At 38.0% G+C, this 21,630-nt stretch overlaps 2 protein-coding genes across 3 annotated transcripts; one reads left to right on the forward strand and one right to left on the reverse strand.

Moving 5' to 3' along the window:
- The first annotated feature begins 3,630 nt into the window (after nucleotides 1-3,630).
- LOC148870527 (WEB family protein At2g38370-like) lies at nucleotides 3,631-6,947 on the forward strand. Its single transcript, XM_088968575.1, has 2 exons — nucleotides 3,631-4,224; nucleotides 5,301-6,947. The coding sequence occupies exons 1-2, from the start codon at nucleotides 3,937-3,939 to the stop codon at nucleotides 6,801-6,803; spliced, it is 1,791 nt and encodes a 596-aa protein (XP_088824701.1). The 5' UTR covers nucleotides 3,631-3,936; the 3' UTR covers nucleotides 6,804-6,947.
- Nucleotides 6,948-19,754: 12,807 nt separating this feature from the next.
- LOC148870528 (uncharacterized) lies at nucleotides 19,755-21,594 on the reverse strand. 2 transcript variants are annotated; one of them, XR_016107101.1, is made up of 3 exons: nucleotides 20,683-21,594; nucleotides 20,227-20,373; nucleotides 19,755-19,881 (listed from the first exon to the last, which is right to left on the reverse strand). XR_016107101.1 is itself a non-coding variant. In XM_088969085.1 (2 exons), the coding sequence occupies exons 1-2, from the start codon at nucleotides 21,451-21,453 to the stop codon at nucleotides 20,305-20,307; spliced, it is 840 nt and encodes a 279-aa protein (XP_088825211.1). In that variant the 5' UTR covers nucleotides 21,454-21,594; the 3' UTR covers nucleotides 20,172-20,304. The 2 variants fall into 2 exon arrangements, 1 of the variants encoding a protein (XP_088825211.1); XM_088969085.1 differs by lacking the exon at nucleotides 19,755-19,881 and having other exon boundaries at nucleotides 20,172-20,373.
- Nucleotides 21,595-21,630: the final 36 nt, after the last annotated feature.

Genomic DNA, 21,630 nt, shown 5'->3' on the forward strand with positions numbered 1-21,630 from the left:
AAATAACTAACTTACTATACCTTACTACAAATGAATAGCAATTTCAATAATTTTTTGGAAATTATCATAAAATAATGTAATTTATTGTTATTTAATTTACTGTTAGTTAATTAGTTATAGAAAATTATTAGAATTGTAGGGATCGCAAATTTCCTTATAAAACTGGGGTCATACCCTGCACTGCACCTAATGAGGCAAGTTTTCCCAAATCCTAAATAGGGACGGGGTGGGGACAAGGAAAATACTTTTGCCCCAAATTAGGGATGGGGTTTGCATATAATTCCCCGAACTCGATGGTAAATTAGTAAAATATCCGTGAATTTAATATTGAATTTTAAAATATGTCTATGTTTTCCTCTTATTTTTATAATCCTAGTATCTCATAATTTCATTTATAAAATAACCCCAAATTGTCATAATCTAATTCATAAAATATCTCTAAATTCCTATAATTCTATTTGTAAAATATCCATAAATTAAATTTTTTTAATTGATTGCCTCAGGGTGGAGGAAAGTTGGGGATTCCCCATCCCTAATGGGGAATGGGTTCTTCATCTCAAACCCACCCTGACATTGGGGTCAGGCAGGGATGGAGTAGAGTCTCTTGACTTACAAGGGTGAGGGACAAGGAGGGGTGCCCCCATCGTGTGCATCACACAGACCTTGCTAGTTTCTATATACGGTAAAAGGATAGCCTCATTTATTCCTAATTAGGGATGCAACCTGGGTCATGTTGGCCCAAAGTGAATCTTGTCCAGGCCCTGCAGTTGCATCTATGAAGGTCAATTAAAGCCTATGGGCCGTGGAGAGAGTGTGTGTGTAATTTGTTATTTGATCCCCTGGATTTCAGAGTTCAGACATGGTTGTCACTGATTTATAAGCTGAAAAATAAACATCCTCAGCCACATGCTGATCTGGTCTGGTCATCTTAATAAGAATGAATCATCTGATAATCTAGTTTTGATACCCATGAGTAGGAGGAAGAATCATCATCGTCATAGTTCTAAAAATGCTCCTTAGAAGTTAGAAGTGGTTCCTCAGTAGTTGATATAGGCTATAGAGCTCCTCTTCATCTCTTCTATGATTGGAGGAGTACTGCCAAAACTGAGTAGCAACATAAGGGCAGGCCCGTCCTATTAGCTATTACTAACTGCGTTGCTGACAGAGAAAACCGCTACAAGAATCGAGAGTAGAGAGGGGCTAATTGATGAGTCTCCTTAGCATTACCAATAAGACCAAACCTAACCGAAACTGAATTCATGACATACAGTTTTGGTACAGTCCAACCGAAGGAAATTTTCCCATCTTCTCCAGTCTCCACTAGTTAGACCCTGATAAACAACAAGAATCTGCATTGCTTGTCCAAAAGCAACCCTTGTCAGACAGACCTTGGCTCTGCTTCAACTACTACTCTAAATAAAAAATTGATACCTCCTGCAGCAGCAGCAGTAGCAGCAACATCCACAAAAAAGAGACGGAGTGGGAATTGATACCACTCCCAACCCAAATGAATACACTGGCATTTGCCAAAGAAAAATCTCCTTAGGATTCTTCATGTGATACCTTAAAAAATTGACAGGTCCTTACTCCTACCAAATGAGTAACCCAGTAAACAGTGGGACACTCTTTGTATTTTGTGTCACTGAAAGCCAAAAGGGACAATCCAACGATCAAGTTGATATGTTATATCATCACCCCTTCAGTTTCTTTCCTATTTATAATTGACTAATTGTGACATCTGAATCTGATTCTGGTAGGAAGAAAAAAGGCAGTTCGGATTCAGTGCGTTTCTGGTCGAGTCTACTAAAATTTTGACACATTATTTCATGTTTAACTGGCCATCACTTACAACCGATTGGAGCTTAAATAAAAATTGATAAAAGATATAAAAAAATCTACATTCTACAACTTGCGGAAAAGACTTGTTGAGCAGTCTCTGCAAAGCCCTGTGACTCAAACCTTCTCCCCCCAACCAGTAACAACAACAAGCCTTATCAATGGTGTTCAAACTGCAACAAAACGACAACTGTAGATTTTAGCGACGATGGCAATGGTATTAACGGAAAGTTTCAAACACCAAAGTGTCCAAAGGTGAATGAAACTCCAAAATACAGAAGACAGAAATTGAGAACAAAAAAGCAAATGAACCCACTGATTTGTGTCTAAGAATCTTTTGTAAGACTGAAGATCCTAACTTTAACTCATTTTGGCAAGTTGTCAACACCGACCAAGTTAATGAACTCACTGATTTCTGTCCAAAAATCTCTAATACCACTTTTTTATATTAAAATCTGAAACCCAAGAATTCTTTGAAAATAGAAATCTGAAACCCTTGAAAGAAAGCCCTGTGCGTGACAGCGTGACTGATTGAATATATTTTTCTTGAAAATATATATTTGGAGAATTGGAGCTATTGTTTTTACTTTCAGAAGCTTAGTATGGAAGAAGAAGATGATGTCTCGTGTCTTGCAAATCCAAAGCCAAAACCGGGTTTGTCTTCCCATTAATGATTGGACGAGCAAGGCTTGAGTTGCATTTGGATTGAGAATGTAAGGATTTGTCTTGCAAATCCAGCTACAACCGTGAGGAAGGTTTTGTCTTCCCGTTAATGGTTGGGGGAGAAGGGTTCGAGTATGAGAACACGAGGTTTCGAACTTTCTGTTAATATTTGTTAGATTTTTTTACAAAAATTTTATATTTATCAATTTTTATTTAAAAATATTTTTATCAATCATAACCTATAGTAAAACTTCAGCCGGTCACCTTTCTCGTTAGGCAATTCACTCACTCGCCAGTCGCTATTATTCAGTATGCGTTTGGAATAGTTTCTGTTTATCAAATAAGCATCTGTATTTTATTTATTTATAAAATTGAGAAAAGTATTTAATAAATAATTTATTGATAATTAGGTATGATTAGGCACTATATCAGCAATTGAATGGATAAATGTTTAATCATTGGAAAAAGCATTAAAATGATTTTTTTTTTAACGACTGATGCACACATAAATCAAAATCCATTTTTATGAATAATAATACATATCAATAAACATGATAAAAAAATATTAATTTAATAATAACATAACGGAAAAAAACACATGCTCAATTGTATAGATTAAGGATAACCCAGGTTGTATTAGAGCAAGTAAAGATCAATCTCATATCCTCATGCCACCGGACGTCTTACCCACCATCTTCCCTTGTGGTTTCTGTATCCTCACCGGAATCTTCAACTCCCGTTTGGATGTATGTATATTCAATCAAAATTCAAAACCTAAAAAATTAAAAAATTAAAAAAGAAAAAGTTTGTATGATAACCTGGATTCTTGGGATTTATGAAAATCCCAAATTTCAAGGAACCAAAGATCTTATAGATAATTTCATAAAAAGGGAAAGGCCATTTGATAATGGCCAAAGTAATTAATTAAGGGTATCTATGTTTTGAAAATTGTAGACCGTATCTGTCCACTTGCGTAAACATTCCGGAAAATTTTTCAAATCTTATTTCTTCCACCATTATTTACTTTATATCACGTTAGGCACATCACTTAATTGTATTGTAATTAGCTCCGATTCGAAGGTCTTTTCGGGGAGGAAAACACAAATTTCGACAAACATCCAAGTATCCAACGTTTCTTTCTTTCTTCTTCCTTTTTCTCCCTCTGGCTCGCTAACTCTAATAGCGTCTGCTGTCTAGTAGTAATGTGTGTGAAGTGTAGAGGGTTCAGTGAGAGTGAGTCACAATCTTCGCTAAAGCCAACTTCTTCGTCATCGCCATAACACCGAAACACGATTTCTTATTTATACGGGTTCTCTTCTCTTCCTTTTGTCTCTGAAAACATAAAACCTTGGATTAATCAAAGAGGAAAACTCCGTTAACGATCTCCCGGGATCTCATACTTCTCCATCCATTCCCCCCAAACCTTTCTGCAGTACCATGGCCGAAACACTAGATTCTGGCATCAGAGAGATTTCACCACCATGCAGAACCCCACACTTGGGTACCGGAGCTGGACTGGAAACCCCAAAGTCCGGCACCCTATCGTCTACCGGGACTAAAGAAACCCTAGTTTGTGATAATGCTGCTGGTAATAACAACAAAAACAAGGGTAGTTTCAGAGCTGTGGTCGATACGTCTCCGCCGTTCGAGTCGGTTAAGGAGGCCGTCAGTCGCTTTGGTGGTAGCGGTACTTGGAGACCTCCTCACAAGTTTATGGAAGCCAGAGTATGTTTTTCTTTGTTATTTTCCCCCTCTTTTCCCCATTAGATAACACTAATTCATTATTTTCTTTATGAAAAAATAAAAATTAGAAGGGAAGTTTGCTCAAATTCCTCCACTTGCTTGCTCAAATTCTGCCGTTAAAATTTAAATTTATAGTGTTTGACTTATCATTGATTGTAACATTATGCAGAAGGGAAGTTTCCAGTGCAATTATTATTATTTCTTTTTTATTGTTTAAAACGTAAGGAACACCCAAGTTCTTCGTAATGTTATCCGAAGCTTGACTGTGATGACTGAATTGTTGCTGTCCTCCTCTCCTAATTTCGGTAGTTTCTTTTAGTGTTTGGGGGTTCTGCATTTGCAACCATCTAGTGGATTTGTCTCCTGGACTTTAGAGTTATCTAGTACCCAGATATGCTTAGTTGTTTGCTTCCTCCATTCTGATATCAGATTATGGAAAGCAAGGAAGGATGGGGGAAGAAAGGAAATGAAATAACCGGCACTCCTCATTTGGTAATTTCCAAATTTTAGGTGCTTAATTGAGTTGTGGATTGTTAAGGCAGCCTTGCTATTGGGTCTCATTCATGAGTAGATTTGAATTTTCACATATTGCTTATTAGGTTATAGTGTCCATCGCTTTATGTTCTTGAGTCATTTATGGTACTCCTGAGAATCCTTAATTAGGATAGACTGCGTATCGTTATACAGAAGGAAGAAAAAAGGAGGGCAAGTGAGACCCTTTTTTTGTATAGAATTCATTTAGTGTAACTCTGGTCATATAGTGGAAACCGCCCTCATCCTAACAATTTAGCTCCAGATTTTTTTTGTATCCTAATTCTGTTTCTCCTTGATGTTCACACAGCATCAGTATACCCAGAGACCGTGGTCATCTAGTTTGAAATATAAACATAGCACAATGAACTTGCATTGACACAATCATTTAGAAATTAAGGCCTCAACCAACTACCTTTCTTTTTCACCATATATACTGTAAGTACACCAGTGTGATGTGAATGCAAGATGTCCACTACTGATTTACTATACGCTAAATAATGAAAGGACCTTTTTATCATATGCAGCATAGCACCAAGAATTTTGATACAGGGAAAGTAGAGGAACAGACTGCACAGTTGGAGAAAGATCTGGTTGTGAAAGAACAGGAGACACTGGACATCTTAAAAGAACTGGAATCAACAAAACGAATTGTGGAAGAGTTGAAGTTGCAGCTTCATAGAGGAACATTCAAAGCTACTGCAAACCTGGATTCAATTTCAGATAACAAGAAGATAAATCCTGTTGTCCAAGGAAAGGAAAAGCATACTCCTGAAATTATAGCTAAGACACATCGGGGCTCGGTGGAAGGTTTGAGCCTGTGCCCCTCTTCTTCTCCAGGTATGATATTAATGGAATTGAAGCAGGCAAAGGTCAACCTAAACAGAACAACAAGTGATATTGCTGGAATCCGTGCTTCTGTTGAAGCACTTAACAAGAAAATAGAGAAAGAAAGAATTTCACTTGAGAAGACTCGTGAGAGATTGACCTCAAATTCTACCAACATATCTTCTCTTGAGGAAGAGTTAAACCGAACAAGACTGAAGCTGCAACTGACTAAGGATTTAAAAGTTAAAGGTGATTCTGATAATCCAACTAATATTTCAAGAGAGCTCCAAGAATTGAGTATGGAGACTAGCAAGTTCAAGAAGATGGCAGAAGCTGCTAAGGTCAAAGTTCTGAGAACTATGTCAGAAATTGAACAGACCAAGACAAGTATAAAAACAGCTGAGATTGGGTTGGTTGCAGCCAAAAAGATGGGAGAAGCAGCTAGAGCTGCAGAAGCGGTTGCCTTAGCAGAGATGAAGGCCTTATCAAACAGCAAGAGTTCATCTAGAGTTTCCTGGCAAAATCCTGAAGGAGTAACTCTTTCTTTTAAAGAGTATTCTTCCCTAACACATAAAGCTCAAGAAGCTGAGGAGAATTTGAAGAGAAAGGTAGTAGATGCAATGCTTCAAATTGATGAAGCAAATATATCTAAGATGGAGATACTAAAGAAGGTGGAAGAAGCAGAAGCAGAAGTTAAAATCAGTAAAAAGGCCCTACAAGAGGCTTTGAACAGAGTGGAGGCTGCTGATAAAGGGAAGTTTGCAGTTGAAGAGGCTTTGAGGAAATGGAGATCAGAACATGGTCATAAAAGGCGCTTGAACTCTAACAAGTTCAAGAATTCCTATCCATCTCACCGTAGGAGAGGTTCACGGCTGCTTGATCTCAATGGGCTGGACATTGGTAGTGATGGATCAAAACCTGTCTTGAGACCTACCCTGTCAATAGGGCAAATATTGAGAAGGAAATTGCTTCTGATGGAAGACTGTGAAATGGGGTTGGCTGGAGACATTATTGAGAAACCAAAGATGTCGCTGGGTCAGATACTCAGTAAAAGAAATGATGTTCTATCTCCTCATAAGCCTACAAAAGAAGGAAATTCTCACAAGCAGTTCTCTAAGAGGAAGAAGTTTGGATTTGCCCGGCTTTCACTCCTCTTGGCAAAACAAAATAAAAAGAAGATGCAAGTACCTGCGCCAAGGTAACTAGGTGGTTTCATTTGTCTATAGATCACATGGTCCTTTTACATCTTTCTGGTTTGTAAATATTTTTATTATTTCTATCATTTGCTTATGCTTTCTTTTTGTAAAAGATTTTGTGATATTGCGAAACTACTCTCTCTCTCTCTCTCTCTCTCTCTCTATCTATGGCAGTTTCCCTTGCATTTTTTCCTCTTATACATTTTTAAGAATGCTAACATGGACTTCATCATAAGCCTGAGCTGCTCAGGAAGAGTGTGATTCCCGGGGAAGGAAGATGGATGCCATCCTATGATTTCACACTTCAAATGGATATTACTAAAGGAGAACGTGCACAAGTAATCCTGGGAAAGGAAGACGGATGTCATCCTGTCCTGTCTGTTAAACGGTTTCAGCTTGGGTGGATTTTAGTGGATGGATAAATCATGGGTTATCCTTACAAGAACATTAGTTGTCCCTGAAACGGTGATACACACTGATCTCTCATACTTGTCTCCATTGAGCAAATTCGGCGTAATCTTAGAACTGCCATAAGTTCTGATCGAGAACAAGGATAAAGTTGATGAGTGGATTTGAGTTGGAGTATCCATTTTGCAAGGAATTGAGCATGGATTTGGGCTATGATCTTATATTTAGTTAATGCTTGAGCATGTACTAGATAATGACAGAACACAAATACCTAGAATTCGAAATCATATATTATTGCTGGTTCAGCCACAAGGTTCGCTAGCATATCTGATTGTAGTCGGATCAATTAGACCCATACATGCAAACTAGAATTCTAAATCAATTATTCTTTCACTGTAAACCAATTTACAAATTGGTGCAAATCAAGTAAATTGAATAATTAGTCCATTTGTGTTTATTATTTTTATTTTACCATGATCAGTGAAGTGAACTGACTAGATTCGCAACTAACAGACAGCTCATGATAAACGGACCTTGTAAGTTGAGCATATTGCCATCCTAAATGAACCAATGTGACAAGTGACAACTTGAATGATTTGATGCTGAATCTGAGTATTTAGTTTCAGTACCAAGAAAATGAATCAAAATTAATCATGTGCAGCCTTGCAGAACTATGAAGGTGGCAATGTAAGATAATGGAATTGCTATTGTCAAAAAAATACTTTTTTTTTGGAATTTCAGGAAAAACAAGCCCCACCCCCACGTATGGTTTGACAAAACATTATTTTCTTAAAAGAAAGACACCTAGAGCATACCTTTGGTTGTGTACTTGTGTAGTATTTTTGTTTTTTGCAGTACTGAAATCAAAATTACGTTACTGAATTTCAGATTTCAGAAATATGATTTCCTTTTGGTGAATTGATATTATGTTTTATGAAGTCTACAACATTAAGATTATGATCATGATCTAATGAATGTTAGTTTGTATACTTTAGACTCAAATCTATGTAAATAGGGTGGGGGTGGGGGAGGGATACTATTACCCTTAGGCTCTGCTTTGTTTCCAGAACACATCTAACCAGATACAAATTTTGCATTTGGTTGAGTTTTGCAATCATCCATTTGTAATGATGATTTGCATTCCTATCTGGTGCAAAACTTGTATATTTTTTTTTCTCATTTGCACTCACTAAAAGTGCAAGTTTTGCATCCCAAGAACTGATGCAAGATTTGCACCACTGTCTTTCAACAATTCTCTCTCATATAAAGTGGGGACCACATCATCTTGCTTTTTACCTCATTCCAAGAAAATAATCATCCTTCCTTCTTTTCCCTATGAGGTCGGGAGTACTACTGAGTACTCCCGAATTTGCATGAGGCCTATTTTTGCATTTAAAGTTTTAAACGAATGAGAATGAAATTCACACCACAAACAAACTGAGCCAAATAATAGTTCAAACCAACTTTATGGAAATAAAAGAAAAAGGGTGTTTTCTTCATAGGACTGTAAACAGATCGGATTCAGCCAAAAGGGTTGGCAGCATATCTATCAAACCATTATCTCACGTCATATCTCGTTGATAAAGTAATCTGGAAAAATGCAAAGTCGGGTGAGTATGATGTAAAGAGTGGTTATAGATTTTTTGGATCAGCGCAAGCATCCACGTCAGGGCAGCAACGAAATTGGAACTCATATGGAAGTGCAATATACCTATGAGATTCCAAATTTTCATGTGGAAAGCTTGGTTGAATGGTATCGAAACAAGAGATAAATTGGCTTTTCTGAATGAAGAAGAAAAGATATGTCCACTATGTCAAACGACCTTGGAGACTTGGCAACATCTTTTTTTTTGAATGCTCCTATGCCCGTGCGGTATGGATAACTGCATCCTTGGGCATCAACCCTCAACAAGTACAAATAAGGAGCTTCACTGTTTCATTATGGAATGGATTGAAACAAGGTTAAATGTATTAAATAAGAGAGACAGATATTCAAAGCAAAATTCTTCATTCTCTTTAGACTTATATATGAGAAATGCAGCAATTCATAGATGAAACACCATGCATCCATCGAAACTCTTGGAGTTGATGCTGAGCTTTCTTCCACCAAGGCCCGAAATACAGAGCCACACCCAGTTTTCATGCATTCGCATATATTATCCTCTATAACATACAAAATTTTCATTGATGGTTCTTTTATTCCATCATTTGGAATGGAAGGAACAGGAGTTCAAATTCAATCGGCAGATGGCTCTACAATATTCTCAGGAAGAAGAAGAGTTGCTGCAGCAAATACACTCCAAGCCAAATGGTGGACCCTCCTGCATGGCATTCAATATGCCCACTATTTAAATCTCGAGACTTTGGTCTGTTTTTCTGACTCAGAAAGCTTGGTAAAGAACTTTTATATGGATGGTGAAGAGGAATGGTTTATTCAACGGATAAAGTGTTAGGGAAGATAGGGTCACTGTAACTTAGGAGGAGAAGCTCTGAGACGCGTCTGAAGACACCGTCTTTAGAACGTTATTTGCCCCCATTCAGTTTTACTGAGTTTGCTGTTTGGTTACAGGCAAATTCGTTCCTAGGATACAACAGAGCCTTGGGTGAGAATCTGTAACCAGCAAAGTTGAAGAGTCTCCAAATAAACCTTCTATTAGACTGTAGTAGACCGGACTGAGAGAGAGAGAAATAGTGAATTTCGAAATTGTGTGTTTTGGAGTCTGATTTATGCTCCTTAAATAATTTGTGAAGAGGTATGAGGAAAAGGTAGGTGCTGGTTTAGAGAAAGCACCTTGAACAGTCACAATAAAGTTGTTAACAGTTGGTGACTGTTAACTTTGAATTGTGCCTCTTGATCACACCCGATCGAATTGTGACCATTGATCTCACCAACGGTGATCAACGGTCATCAATGCACCAAAACCAGAGCCGCCCATCGCGAGCCACGCGAAGTGCGCCTCTAAAGCGCCTCATTGCGCCACACACATGCGCGCACACGCGTGCGCGCGCGTTGCATGGTATCGAATCCCCATACTCTCTTCTACTAATTCTAAGGAGTGTAAATCAGCTCCTATTGAAATACTGAAAACAAACATTGTAATTATCCAATGTGGGACAAGTTCAAAACTGGGTTTTTTTTGTAAGAGAAAAACTGATTTTTCAACCAAGTGTGCAGGTGCAATTTCTCATGTAATTGACCAATCAAACCCATTGGATTTAATCTCTTATGAGATTAAAATCTAACAATCCCCCATATTGATTGATCAATTACATAGTTCTCTTTCAATCCAAACTACTATGACACAGTTATGCATACAAAAGGTGTTTATCAACTTAAACCTCTTGTTAGTATAATTATCTCAAAGCCTTGTCAAAGTTATTGGTGGTAAAACCTTAAACCAACTACTCTCAAGATAGACCGGAGATACCTATACACATAAAAATGTTCAATCTCTACAAGAGTTTCAAATTTTGCTCAGCACTGTTATGGCCATGTGCTTCTTTCCTAGTTTCATGAACAATCCCGAGAGCAAACCCAAACTCTCATGAGAAGCGGCACCACTTCTATGTTCACATAGGTGAAGTTCCACTATGTGTTCCATTATTTGACACATTTCAAAACTTCATTAAGAGTTTATCTCAACCTCTCATCATAACGGACATCACTATTTATATTGTGATGGGAAATTTCTCAATGTCAGTGCTAACAGTCACATTGTTGTAACTTGTTGTTACCCATTAAACCCAATACTGATGGCTTTTCAATTCAGGTTGGGTTACCATTACAGGTGACTAAGTAAAGGGTTTTAATCACATCTCTTTGGTTGTCATTCTTACCAATTCTCTGGCTAAACCCTTAGTAAGAGGATCGGCCAAGTTTTTACTTGACCTCACATATGTTACAGTGATGACTCCATCTTGAATCAGTTGCCTAACAAATTCATGTCTCAGACTTATATGTCTGGACTTACCATTGTAGGTACTACTGTAGGCCCTTGACAGAGTTGCCTCACTATCATAGTAAATGGAAATTAGAGGCATAGGACTAGGCCAAAGTTTTATATCTAGCAGTCGCTAAGGCTATGAATTCGGATTCCATGGTCGAGTGAGATATACAAGTTTATCTCTTGGATGCCCAAGAAATTGCACCCCCACCAAGGACAAAAATCCATCAAGATGTGGACTTGTTATCTCCATTATCGGTAATCCAACTTGCATTAGTGTACCCTTCTAGTACAGTTGAATAATCACAGTAAAACAAGCCAAGTTCCAAGGTTCTCTTGATATACCCAAGAACTCTCCCAATTGCCTTCTAGTGCTCTACACCGTGATTACTTGAAAACCGACTGAGTTTACTTATTGCGAATGCAATATCAGGTCTGGTACAAAGCATAGCATACATCAAGCTCCCTACTGCACTAGCATACTCAACTTGTGCAATTGCTCTACCAGTATTTTCCACTAGCTTTATACTAGAATCATATGGCGTGCTATATTCTTTAAACCCTAAATGCTTAAATTTCTCAAGTACTTTCTCAATATAATGTGATTGGCTTAGTGCATAGCCCCTACTATGCTTTTTAACTTTTATTCCCAAAATGGTATTTACTTCTCCTAAATCTTTCATCTTGAAAACAAAGGATAAGTAGTTTTTAGTTTCATTTATGCCAACCATATTTGTACCCACAATAAACATATCATCCACATAAAGATACACAATTACTCCATAATTTTCAGTGAATTTTGACTAGATGCATCTATCAGCACTATTATGTTTAAAACCAAAAGCTAGAATGCAAGAATCAAATTTTTCATGCCACTATTTAGGTGCTTGTTTTAATCCATATAGTGATTTAACCAGTTTACAGACTTTCTTCTCGTTTTCAAGAAGAACAAATCCTTCTGGTTGTTCCATGTAAATCTCTTCATTTAAATCACCATTTAAGAAAGCAGTTTTAACATCCATTTGGTGAACAGATAAGTAATAAATGGATGCTAATGCTATAAGTGTTTTAATAGAAGTTGTTTTAGCCACTGCTTCATAAGTGTCAAAGTAATCAATCCCTTCTTGTTGATTAAATCATTTCGCTACCAATCTAGCCTTAAAAGTTTGTTCATGTTCTTTATGGATTTAAAATTCAAGTGTGTTAATCTATCATGCCATAAAGAGAAAGAGTCAACAATATAAGCATAAACTTTTTCTTCATTAATACTTAATTTGTGCATACCATTACAACAATATCCCTTTCCAACAAACATCCCATTCATGGATATGATTAGTTTGTCGGATTCAAAGACAATTTTGAATCCCCTCTTACAAACAAGATTTACTGAAACCAAGTTCTTTCAAATGGCAGGAACATGGAGAACATTCAGGAGTGTCAGTATCTTTCCGGAGGTGAAGTTCAACTCTACGTTACCTCTTCCAGCAACTTTGGCACATGTTTGGTTTTCCATTTGTACCTCTTGGCCATCAATCACTTCTTCATATGTCTTGAATAAAGACTTGTGCTTACAAACATGGACTGTGGCGCCTGAATCAAACCACCACCCAGAAGATGATTCTGCCATGTTGACTTCAGTAATCATGGCCACGAGATTGTCTTCTACCATGTTTGTAGACTTGGTTCCGCCTTTCCGATGTCGGCAGACTCGGGCATAATGCCCCTTCTTTCCACAAACATAGTAGGATCCTTTCTTATTGTTGCTTTTTTTGAAGTTCCCATCCTTCTTCTTTACTTGTAATGCAGGGTTAGTCTTCTTTGATCCGTTTTCCACAAAATTTACCTTAGAGTTTAGCATACCGGTCAGGGTCTTATCCCTACTGTCTCTAATTCGATACTCTTCTTCAATACGAAGGTGTTGCTGAATTTGCTCCAAGGTTAAGTTCTTCAGCCTTGTGTAGAAGCTTCTTCCTGTAATCATTCTAAGAGGGTGGAAGTTTGGCAATGATTGCTCCCACTTGGAAAGATTCAGGAAGAATGATGTTAAGGGATCGAATTTTATTGACTATCACTCATAGTTCATGAACTTGCTCCAATATAAGTTTATGGTTGTTCATGGTGAAGTCAAAGTATTCTGCAATAAGATACTTATTCGTACCTGCTTTTTGCACCTTGTATTTGAATTCCAGGGCCTTCCAGATTTCTTTTGGAGATGTAAGTTCCTTGTAAAAGTTGTAGAGCCGGTCTGATAAGGCATTCAGTATGTGTCATCGGCACAGAAGTGAGTCATCTTCCCGTTTTGCTCTTTCCTTCTTTAGTTTCTTAGAGTCTTTGTCAGTGGGTTCAGGAAGTGATTGTAGATTCGGGTCCAATAGATAGTATAGCTTCAGTGTGGTCAGAAAGAAGATCATATTGTTTTGCCATTGGCTGAAATTTGCTCCATCGAACTGGTGTAGTCGAACAAGATCTTGGTTCATCATCTTGATCGAAGTCATGCTTGCTTCTGCCTCCATTGCAGAATAACGTTCTAAAATTGTTGGGGAAGATGGGGTCACTGTAACTTAGGAGGAGAAGCTCTAAGGCGCGTCTGAAGACACCGTCTTTAGAACGTTATTTTCCCCCACTCAGTTTTATTGAGTTTGCTGTTGGGTTACAAGCAAATCCGTTCCCATGATACAACAAAGCCTTGGGTGAGAATCTGCAACCAACAAAGTTGAAGAGTCTCCAAAGAAACCTTCCGTGAGACTGTAGCAGACCGGACTGAGAGAGAGAGAGATAGTGAATTTCGAAATTGTGTATTTTGGAATCTGATTTATGCTCCTTAAATAATTTGTGAAGAGGTATGAGGAAAAGGTAGGTACTGGTTTAGAGAAAGCACCTTGAACAGTCACAATTTCAACCATTGTGACTGTTTAAAAAGTTGTTAACAGTTGGTGACTGTTAACTTTGAATTGTGACTATTTAAAAAGTTGTTAACAGTTGGTGACTGTTAACTTTGAATTGTGTCTCTTGATCACACCCGATCGAATCGTGACCGTTGATCTCACCAACGGTGATTAACGGTCATCAGCGCACTAAAACCAGAGCCGCCCATCGCGAGCCACGCGAAGTGTGAGCAAAGTGCGCCTCTAAAGCGCCTCATTGCGCCACACACACACATGCACACGCGTGCGCGCGCATTGCATGGTATCGAATCCCCATACTCTCCTCTACTAATTCTAAGGAGTGTAAATCAACTCCTATTGAAATACTGAAAACAAACCTTGTAATTATCTAATGTGGGACAAGTTCAAAACTGGGTTTTTTTTGTAAGAAAAAATTTGATTTTTCAACCAAGTGTGTAGGTGCAATTTCTCATGTAATTGACCAATCAAACCCATTGAATTTAATGTCTTATGAGATTAAAATCCAACATAAAGCAAAGAGTTTCATATCTCCTACTTTTTTTCATATAATATGCGTATCCCATGTAAAATGAACAGGACTGCTAATGAATTAGCATATAATGCATCTAAATATAATATAATAGTTGAAGATTGGAGCAGCCTAGCTAATGTTTCTGCAATGACTTACCTCAATGAATGATAGCTTTCTAAAATTTTTTGGAAAAAAAAAAAGAATCTAATATATATAATATTAAATTTATTATATATATATATGTATTTATATATAACTATATACTTTATATTTTAAAGTCAATGTATATTAAAATGTAACCAGAAGGTTAAATCCGCATTATATTAACAGGTGAATCGAATCGAAATAATTAGATCAAATGTTCAATCGGATTTTGGACTTTCGGACTTCGGAGTCCGTTGACAGTCCTATTTCTTTTATCAATTTGAAACTGTTTTTATTTAGTTTTGAGAAATACATCATAACATATTGGAATTTTATTATTATATATTTTTTTTAACTTTCCTGTTGAAGCAGAATTTTCTATAAGCAGAATTTTCTATAAGCAGGCAAACAAAATCAGTCATGTTCACAAACTCGACTTAAATGGACCGTAGCTGGTTGAATGTGGTACTGACGTCAAATATGAAGGGTATTGAGTTGGATTATCAAATTGTCATGGTCGATGGTGCAAATTTTGGGGTCCGAAGGCTGAAGACGGAAGACCGAACCACAAGCGGAAATTTCGTAGAAGTTTCAATTATAGCATATTTCACTAAAAATCTGTACTTGTTCCAGCATCCCAATAAAAGACAATGGACTGCACTATTTAGTACCGAGTCTAAATGATAGACCAAATCAATTATATTGAAAAAGTAAAAGGGTCTTGATGGACTTTTCATTATGGACTCAGTATGGGCCATATTTGACAGAGGAGCACTGTTGATGGATGGTGGGTACATTTTTAATTTGTTCTGGTAGGCAAATGGGCTACACAACAGGACTAACCCTCCCCACCAAAATATGAAATTTAGAAGAAGAGAATGATAAGAGAAAAGTAATTTGATAGGCAAAGGATGAAACCCTCTCCATCATGTATTAATATTAATGACTTATTTTTTTTCTCGAACGGTTTGTGTTGCGGAAAAATCTGAAAAAACATATTCGAATGGCACTCAAAATGAAAGTAAAATAGAGATAAAGATAAACAAGTACAAAAAAACACAGATTTACGTGGTTCAGCTTAGCCTACATCCATGAGTGAAAGAGGAAAAGAAATCCACTATGAAATTGGTAATGGAGAAAAAATACAGAGTTGTTCTCTCACATAAAACCCTAAGCCCCAAATACACCCAATGTCTCACTCGTCTCTCACAAAACTCAGACTCTGTGTACAAAAGAGAAAAACCCCTGAAATACATAATTCTTCACATTCGGTTCAGACCTATAAGATGAATATGGGTTGGATCCATACTGCTACGGGGGGCACCCCTAATGGTGATTTGTGGTGGTCTACGGGCTTACGTATCCACCACAAACCACTATGAAAAATTGCTTTCGGGTTTTCTCAAATTAATTTAAAATAGATTCATAAAACTGATCGCCACAAAGAATTCAAAGTACAAACATAACAGTCTGGATGCATGCAAAGACTTAAACCCTAAGTGTATCATTCCAAGAAATCACCATCTAAGTGTAGGAGAAATTTGACGTGGATAAGGAAGAAAAAATTGAATTGTTGAAGAAATGGGTAATCTTATTTATATGGGTACAACGTAACAATTGCATCTTCAGTGGTATCAAAGCTGACCCAGCTCGTTTTCAACAGTGGAGTCATCAATATTTACTGATGGTGATGGTTCCTTATTAGTAGTAATGCTGCTGCTAGCTACCTTTATTATCCCTGCTTTCTCCTGCTAATTCTTTTATTGCAACAGACAGTACGTACGTAGGGACAAAATGCATAGCTCAACAAGCTGTACATACTACATACTGAATGGTGGGCCGATCCTCTGTGTTTTAAGGGGAGCTCTTGCTCTTGTTTTTTGATGCCCGCTAAATGAATTCCAATGGTTTGGCTACCAATTGATTGGTTATCAGATTTTTGGGTATGATACTGTTTTAATTTGATATCATACTTGGACTCACAATAGAATTGACAATTTCACGTAACTTGCCACGTGGCAGATATTGAAATAGGACCAATTTTCAATGAATTACAACCACGCCTAAGAAAGGATCTACACAACTGATCACCATGATCAGATTGGCAGTGTAAAGGGAAAAAAAAAAGGTCTGCAGGGCTTGTTACGCCATTTGAAGGCAAGGATGGCCTAAATAAGCTACTCAGCAGTCAGCATGAGTGCAATCCAAGGCCGAAAGCAATGGCAACGATCAAGTTTAACTCTCTTGTTACAGACTTGATGAGTAGTGTGAAGTATGAACTGGATCGTTGATGAGAAAATTAAATGAGATTTATAAGATCCTTGATGAGTGGGAATTCTGAGGCATTTGAACAATGCTCATGGTTGTTCACTTGACGAGCTAAAAGATAAAGAGAAAAGCTAGCATCCACTTCTTGATAACTCGATTAAAAGGAAAAATCTTATTCTTCCCTTTTTTTTTGTGTTTTTTCTTTACAAGGAATGAGTTTATATATACAGGCCTTGTTCCACCTTTCTTAGTTATACACAAATTACTATGATAAGAATTATCCCTTGGCTTCAGGGATTACTATCTACAGATAAGAATTGTTCGTGGAATTAAGGGATATTCCCCTAGTTTGACAGCTCACGCCAATACTCCCCCTCACATTGGTGCGTATAAATCTTGGATGCCCAACTTGCCAAGTGAACTGTATAAGTTTTTACTGGATACAACTTTTGTAAGTATATCCACCAACTGGTCTTCAAACTTGACAAAATGAAATCGAATGATTTTATCTTCGATATTTTGTTTGATGAAATGCCGGTCCACCTCCACATGCTTTGTTCGATCATGTTGGACGGGATTCTGAGAGATATCTATGGCAACCTTGTTATCACAGAATAGGTCCATCTCTAAGGTTGAGGGGAAACAGATTTCAATCATTAATCTTCTAAGCCAGAGAAGCTCGCAAAGCCCTTTAGCCATTCCCCGAAACTCAGCTCCAACACTTGATAAGGCCACCACCTTTTATTTTTTACTCCTCCATGTGACAAGATTCCCACCGACAAATGTAAAGTACCCCGATATGGATTTTCTATCCGAGATATTTCCAGCTCAATCTGCATTTGTATAGCCTTCAATCTTTAGATGATTATTTTTTGAGAACATAAGTCCTTTTCCAGGAGAGGACTTCAAGTATCGAAAAATTCACATTACAACATTCATGTGATCTTTGCTTGGGCAATGCATGAACTAACTCACTACGCTAACAGCATAAGCGATGTCTAGACGAGTATGTGAGAGGTAAATAAGCTTACCAACCAGCCTTTGATATCTCTCCTTATTAGTAGGTACTTGGTCTGGGTATTCTCCAAGTTTATGGGTTTGAATAATTGGTGTGTCTGTCGACTTGCACTCCAACTGTCCCATTTCGGATAGTAAATCTAAGGTGTATTTCCGTTGAGACAGAAATATACATTTCCTTGATCTAGCAACTTCAATTCCTAGAAAATATTTTAGCCCTCCCAAGTTCTTCATTTCAAACTCAGTTGCCAGTTGTTTTTGAAGTGTTGCTATTTCTTCTTAATCATTCCCTGTGATAATCATGGCATCAACATATATTATTAAGATTGTTACCTTCCCTCATTGGTGCTTTAGAAATAGTGTATGGTCTGAATTGCTTTGTTGAAAGCCATATTTCTTCACTGCAAGACTAAACTGTCCAAACCATGCCCGCGTTGATTGTTTCAATCCATATAGTGCTCGCTGTAACTTACACACAACTTTGGTCTTGTAATTCGTTGTATAACCAGGTGGGATGTCCATGTATACCTCCTCTTCAAGATCACCATGGAGGAAGGCGTTCTTTACGTCGAACTGATGCAGTGGCCAATCAAGGTTTGCTGCAAGAGATAATAAAACTCTAACTGCATTTAACTTGGCTACTAGTGAGAATGTCTCTTGATAATCTATGCCATGTGTCTGAGTATAACCTTTCGTGACCAGCCTCGCTATATATCTCTCGATCGACCCATCCGCCTTGTATTTAATGGAAAATACCCACTTACACCCTACAGGTCTTTTTCCTTCGGGTAGGGTAACAAGAGTCCATGTTTTGTTCTTCAATAGTGCCTCCATTTCTTCCTGTATGCCTTGAGTCCATTTCAGGTTTGTCAAAGCTTCTTGAACACTGGTGGGAATATGATTTGAGGACAATTCTTGCACAAATGTTTTGAGAGGTTTGGAGAGTCTCTTTGTTGATACATAATTGGTAATTGGATACTTTGACCTCTGATTCTCAATATCTGGAGAATATTTATTTGGTGGTTTTCCACAATTATGCCTGAAAGGTAAAGTGTAATCAGTAGAAGTATTCATATCGTTAGAACTTGAAGGTGTAGTAGGAGAGTTTACCTCAGGAATGTTCTCATGCGCTTCAGGGATATTCTCAGGAGATGGGCCTTCAGGTACTGTAGAGGTTGGGGTCTCTATTTCTTCTGTTGGGAGTGGCGATGTAGACATTTCTGGTGCTGTCTCTATAGGTGTCTCACCAGTTGTAAAAGGTTCTTCATTGACCACAATTTCTGTTGAAGCACTCTTATTCAGCTAATCGGGTAGAAACCAGTTCTGCTCTTTACTCTGACCCTCCCCCTAAAAAGAAGAATTGGTTTTGGAAGGAGAGTAGAATGTTTCAGATTTCAGAAAGGTAATATCCATGGTAACACAGGTGCGTTGGGTGGCTGGATCATAGCATCGGTATCCTTTCTAATGTAATGCATACCCCAAAAAATAAGTACTGAGTTGCTTGTGAATCCAGTTTTGTGCGTTGATTTTTATGCAGATGCACGAATGCCACAGCCAAAAACTCGAGGTGGAATCATCAACACGAATGGCAAAGAGACATGTGATGAAAGAGCTTGTAATGGTGTCTTAAAATGTAAGACTCGTGATGGTATTTGGTTAAGGAGGTGCACAACAGTAGCAACAGCATCAACCCAATGTCGGTTAGGTACATGTGCTCCAAGTAACAAAGCATGAGCAGTTTTGAGTATGTGTCGATTCTTTCTCTCAACAATGCCATTTTGCTGCGGAGTTTGTGGACATGAGGTCTCATGAAGTAGTCCATGAATCCGGAAATAATCTTGAAACCGTTGATTCATGTATTCCTCGCCATTATCAGACCTGAGAACCTGAATCCTTGTTGTAAATTGAGTCTTCACCATCATATGGAAATATTGAAATACAGTCGACACTTCATCTTTATGTTTCAGCAAATATAACCATGTCATGCGAGTGCAATCATCAACAAAGATTACTAACCAGCGAAATCCATACACCGTAGTTACCAGGGATGGCCCCCACACACAAAGTGAATTAAAGCAAATGGAACTTTACTTTTGTTCATACTTAAATGATAGATAGTTCTATGACTCTTAGCTAAAATGCAAGTGTTACATTGAAAATCACGAGTTTGCATATCTGTAAATAAATCCGGAAATAAATGTTTCATGTAACCGAATGATGGATGTCCCAACCTGCAATGCCAGATCCAAATCTGTTGTTCTTTGGTGTTACTTTGATGATGTGCATGATGTGCTTGTCCCATACTAAGGTCATCCATGTAGTAGAGCCCCCCCCCCCCTCCTAGTACCACGCCCAATTATCTCCTTGGTGAGAATATCCTGAAGAAGACAAAAAGGTATGATAGATGAGCACAACACAATTTAGATCAGTGAAAATCTGGCTAACAAATAGTAATTTATGGGAGAGCGAGGGAACAAGCAAAGTGTTCTTTAAGGATATTGCAGGTGACAAGGTCATAGTGCCTGCTCCTGTGACTGAAGATATAGCCCCATTGGCATTAGCAATTGTAGCCCGTTTCGGTGGTGAAGTTTTTGAAAAATCAGTAGCATCATAGGTCATGTGGTCAGTAGCCCCCAAGTCAAGTATTCATGCATTGCTATCAATAGTGTTGTGGGGAAGATTGTTACCTGAATCTGAGAGGTGTACGTCTCCTTGTGGTAATTCAACAGGTGGTGTGAATGAAAGTTGGGATTCTGCTGTAACCGTTGTAGCATTACCACCAGTTTCAACCTAGTCTTGACATTTCCGAGCTTGGAGTTCATGCCACCAGTCGGGGTAGCCATGTAGTTTGAAGCAATTCTCCCGGTATGCTTTGAGATACCACAATGAGAATACTTAGTTCCACTAGAAGATATTCGAGATTTAGAGGACATACTAAATTTTCTGTTGCTCAAAGACAGAGAGCCCGCTGAGGATGAAGTAGGTTGTCCAGTTTTAACACCTTTAGAGGCCAAAATAGCTCTTGGAGTTTCAATATTGTTACCGGTGATCATGACCCTCTGTCGGATAACCTCCCTACGAACATGTGCATATGCTTGTTCAATAGTGGGAAACGGATGTATTTGGAGTACATCTGCTCGAATCTTGTCTAGTCTGTTATCAAGGCCATCCAAGAAAATATACACTCTCTCTTCTTGAAGAAGATTATTGTAACGTTGAATATCCGCAGCACACTCTATTGGATTTGGATGGCAAAAATCAATTTCGCGCCACAAACCTTGGAGATCATTATAATACTTTTCAAGAGATCCTCCAGACTGGCGCAAGCGGGTCACATGGCGCCGGAGATCGTATACTTGCGAGGAATCACTGCCATCAAAGTAAGTAGTAGCAACAGAATCACACACCATCTTTGTCATAGGGAATCGAATAAAGTTACCGATCAAGGATACGTCCATGGAGTTAATTAACCAGCCCTTGACAATAGCGTTGTCCGTACGCCATCTTCGAAAGGTTGGGTCAATCTGAGGAGGCTAGGGAAGCTCGCCATTAATATATCTCAATTTGTCTTTTCCAGAGATATACATCTCAACAACTTGGGACCAAAGAGCATAGTTGGTGTTGTCCAACTTGAT

The sequence above is a fragment of the Nelumbo lutea genome, chromosome 2 (assembly GCF_056320005.1).
Source record: "Nelumbo lutea isolate HS-2025 chromosome 2, American lotus-T2T, whole genome shotgun sequence".
Taxonomy (NCBI): Eukaryota; Viridiplantae; Streptophyta; class Magnoliopsida; order Proteales; family Nelumbonaceae; genus Nelumbo; species Nelumbo lutea.

What these genes read in the sequence shown, in the direction of transcription:
- LOC148870528 (XM_088969085.1), bottom strand. Translation starts at nt 21,453, where the DNA reads ATGGACGTATCCTTGATCGGTAACTTTATTCGATTCCCTATGACAAAG. An exon ending in CGTACACCTCTCAGATTCAG is followed by an intron (nt 20,374 to 20,682) that starts GTAACAATCTTC and finishes TGTCTTCTTCAG; the next exon opens with GATATTCTCACCAAGGAGAT.
- LOC148870527 (XM_088968575.1), top strand. Translation starts at nt 3,937, where the DNA reads ATGGCCGAAACACTAGATTCTGGCATCAGAGAGATTTCACCACCATGC. An exon ending in ACAAGTTTATGGAAGCCAGA is followed by an intron (nt 4,225 to 5,300) that starts GTATGTTTTTCT and finishes TATCATATGCAG; the next exon opens with CATAGCACCAAGAATTTTGA.